General features: G+C 40.7%; 1 protein-coding gene across 1 annotated transcript in view; it reads left to right on the forward strand.

Moving 5' to 3' along the window:
• LOC103055351 (sodium/hydrogen exchanger 2-like) overlaps window positions 1-816 on the forward strand; it is a 22,486-nt gene extending 21,670 nt beyond the window's left edge. The window contains exons 11-12 of the mRNA XM_088151559.1: window positions 309-375; window positions 634-816. Of these exons, the coding sequence (XP_088007685.1) occupies window positions 309-375; window positions 634-770 (204 nt within the window). The 3' untranslated portion in view covers window positions 771-816. The remainder of the gene's footprint in view (window positions 1-308; window positions 376-633) is intronic.
• The last annotated feature ends 1,395 nt before the right edge of the window (window positions 817-2,211 follow it).

Raw genomic sequence — 2,211 nt, forward strand, 5'->3', positions numbered from 1 at the left:
ATTTCTAGAATATATGAGATTTCAATGTTCTTGGCTAAAATATTGGGGCTGGGGGGGGGGGTTGGTGTAGTTTTTCAACTCCTATAATAAAGATCTATAAGATTGGAGATTAGGAACATACAGTGATCCTTCAACTTAATCAGTGAAGTTGTTAATCAGGCAGAAACCCTTCAGGCTTTGTACATGAGCTACAAAGCTACAACTTCTGAGTGCCCTTGCTTCTACTTCCCAATAGCCATTTCAAGTTCTCTTGGCTGCAATTATTTCTAAACGATTAAATAATTCACTGACTCACTTCTTCATTGTAGGAAGATGACTCATATTCATCAGGTGGGGAAACTGATCCCAAATTCAAGCTGAACAGGTCCCTTACTGGTAAGCTGAGCACCTCATTCTCATTTGAATTCCACTTTTTAAAAATGGGGAATATATTTGATGACCATTGATGCTGCCTTTATTTCTGATTTGAATGGCCCAAGGTATTGCTTGTTGGGGTGGGGAGACAGAACCCAGGAAACGTTCCTTACTGAACAGAGATGTTGAAATGCTGCTGCAGTTTTCTTTTGCTCATCTTCTTTCACTAATACTAGCACAACATTCTCACTGGATGCTTATCTTTCCTTATTTCTACAGTCAAACGGTCCAGAAAAGTATCATTATTGAAATCTGGTCGCTCAAAGTCAACCGGTTTTATTCCACTAGTGTGGTCAGATGCAATTCAGCATGTGGAAGGAGAAACTGACCAAGCAGTGATTTCTAAGGAGAAGTAGCACACAGTTGTATATTTTTCTTTTCATTCTAATTGGTCCCTTCCCTTCCCTTCCCTTCCCTTCCCTTCCCTTCCCTTCCCTTCCCTTCCCTTCCCTTCCCTTCCCTTCCCTTCCCTTCCCTTCCCTTCCCTTCCCTTCCCTTCCCTTCCCTTCCCTTCCCTTCCCTTCCCTTCCCTTCCCTTCCTTCTCCAAGGAACTGTTTGAGATACTTGAAGAAGCTTTGTTTTCCATCAGGAAGTCTACAGGTTTAGTGCATGTAAAAACTGCTTTGTGTGTGTATGTGTATGTATGTATGAGTGTATACACACACATATACATATATATACACACATACATAAACAAATGCAAATACAAATACTGTATATGTGAATATATATGCATACAACACACACTCACCACACTTACGTTCTACATCTTTAACTTTCTCCAGCTTCCCAGGAGTTCATAAAACTATGACAAAAGAATCAGCATAACCATGCATATATTGTTCATAGGAATAAAGGTTATTGCTTGAGAATTGAGGCAACAGGCTTTGAAAAATCTTGAACCCTTGCAATGTTATGTATTTTCAGGACGCAGAGCCCTCCCTCTATTCAAACAGTCTGCCAAGGGAACATGTTCTATAGTGTAGTCCTCATGAGTTTACTTAAGGTGTTAAACCCTAATCCGATGAAAGGAACTTATTGTTCTGGAAGAGTGTGTACAGTGCATGTGTACACACCACTCACCAACATTGTCTGGCATCTCCTGGGACCATGGAGAGGCTTGTCTACTTTTCCCTATTGATCAGTTTACAGTGGGGCTTAGATTGGCCTTTCAGAATTGGTCACTAAATTTGTGAGCAATGAAATTGGATGTTGGATGGAAAACTTCTTGAAACATCTGCAGGGAAAGAAGATCTCCAACTCTTTTTCAGGGGCCAGACTTCCCATTAACAGCTATGTAGCATTGTTACTGAGTTCCCTTCTATGTCTTCCCTTGGGGTTGAATGGAAATGTGGGAAGTCCACAAGGCTGTAGACCTTTGGAGAAATGTTTGTTCAGTAAAAGTCAGGACATTCACACGTGCCCCTTGGCCACTTCAACACTAAGTTGAAGATCTCCAAAGACCATCCTGAGAAATTCACAAACATTTTTTTCCCATTGAAAGAATCTGGAAATCAGAACTGAATGAAAACTAGTAGGGAGAAAACGCACATGAATTTCTCCATCAGGAAACCCATCTGTTCACCAGAAAATCATGTGGAGAAGAGTTAAATATCTCTCTACCAAAAAGAAAAATCCTCACTGTTAATAACAGATAGTCCACAGATATTGTGATCTGTAGGTGAGTTGTGACCAGTGGCCCCAATGCAGAGCAAGACACTCTTGACTCTTCAAGAATGCCCTCACCTCCCAATCATTGTAAAAATGCAGAAAACTTCTCAGAACGTGAAATATCT

Source organism: Python bivittatus, unplaced genomic scaffold (genome assembly GCF_059951505.1).
Source record: "Python bivittatus isolate LINGU-HERP-01145 unplaced genomic scaffold, Pbiv_v1 ctg000670_np1212, whole genome shotgun sequence".
Taxonomy (NCBI): Eukaryota; Metazoa; Chordata; class Lepidosauria; order Squamata; family Pythonidae; genus Python; species Python bivittatus.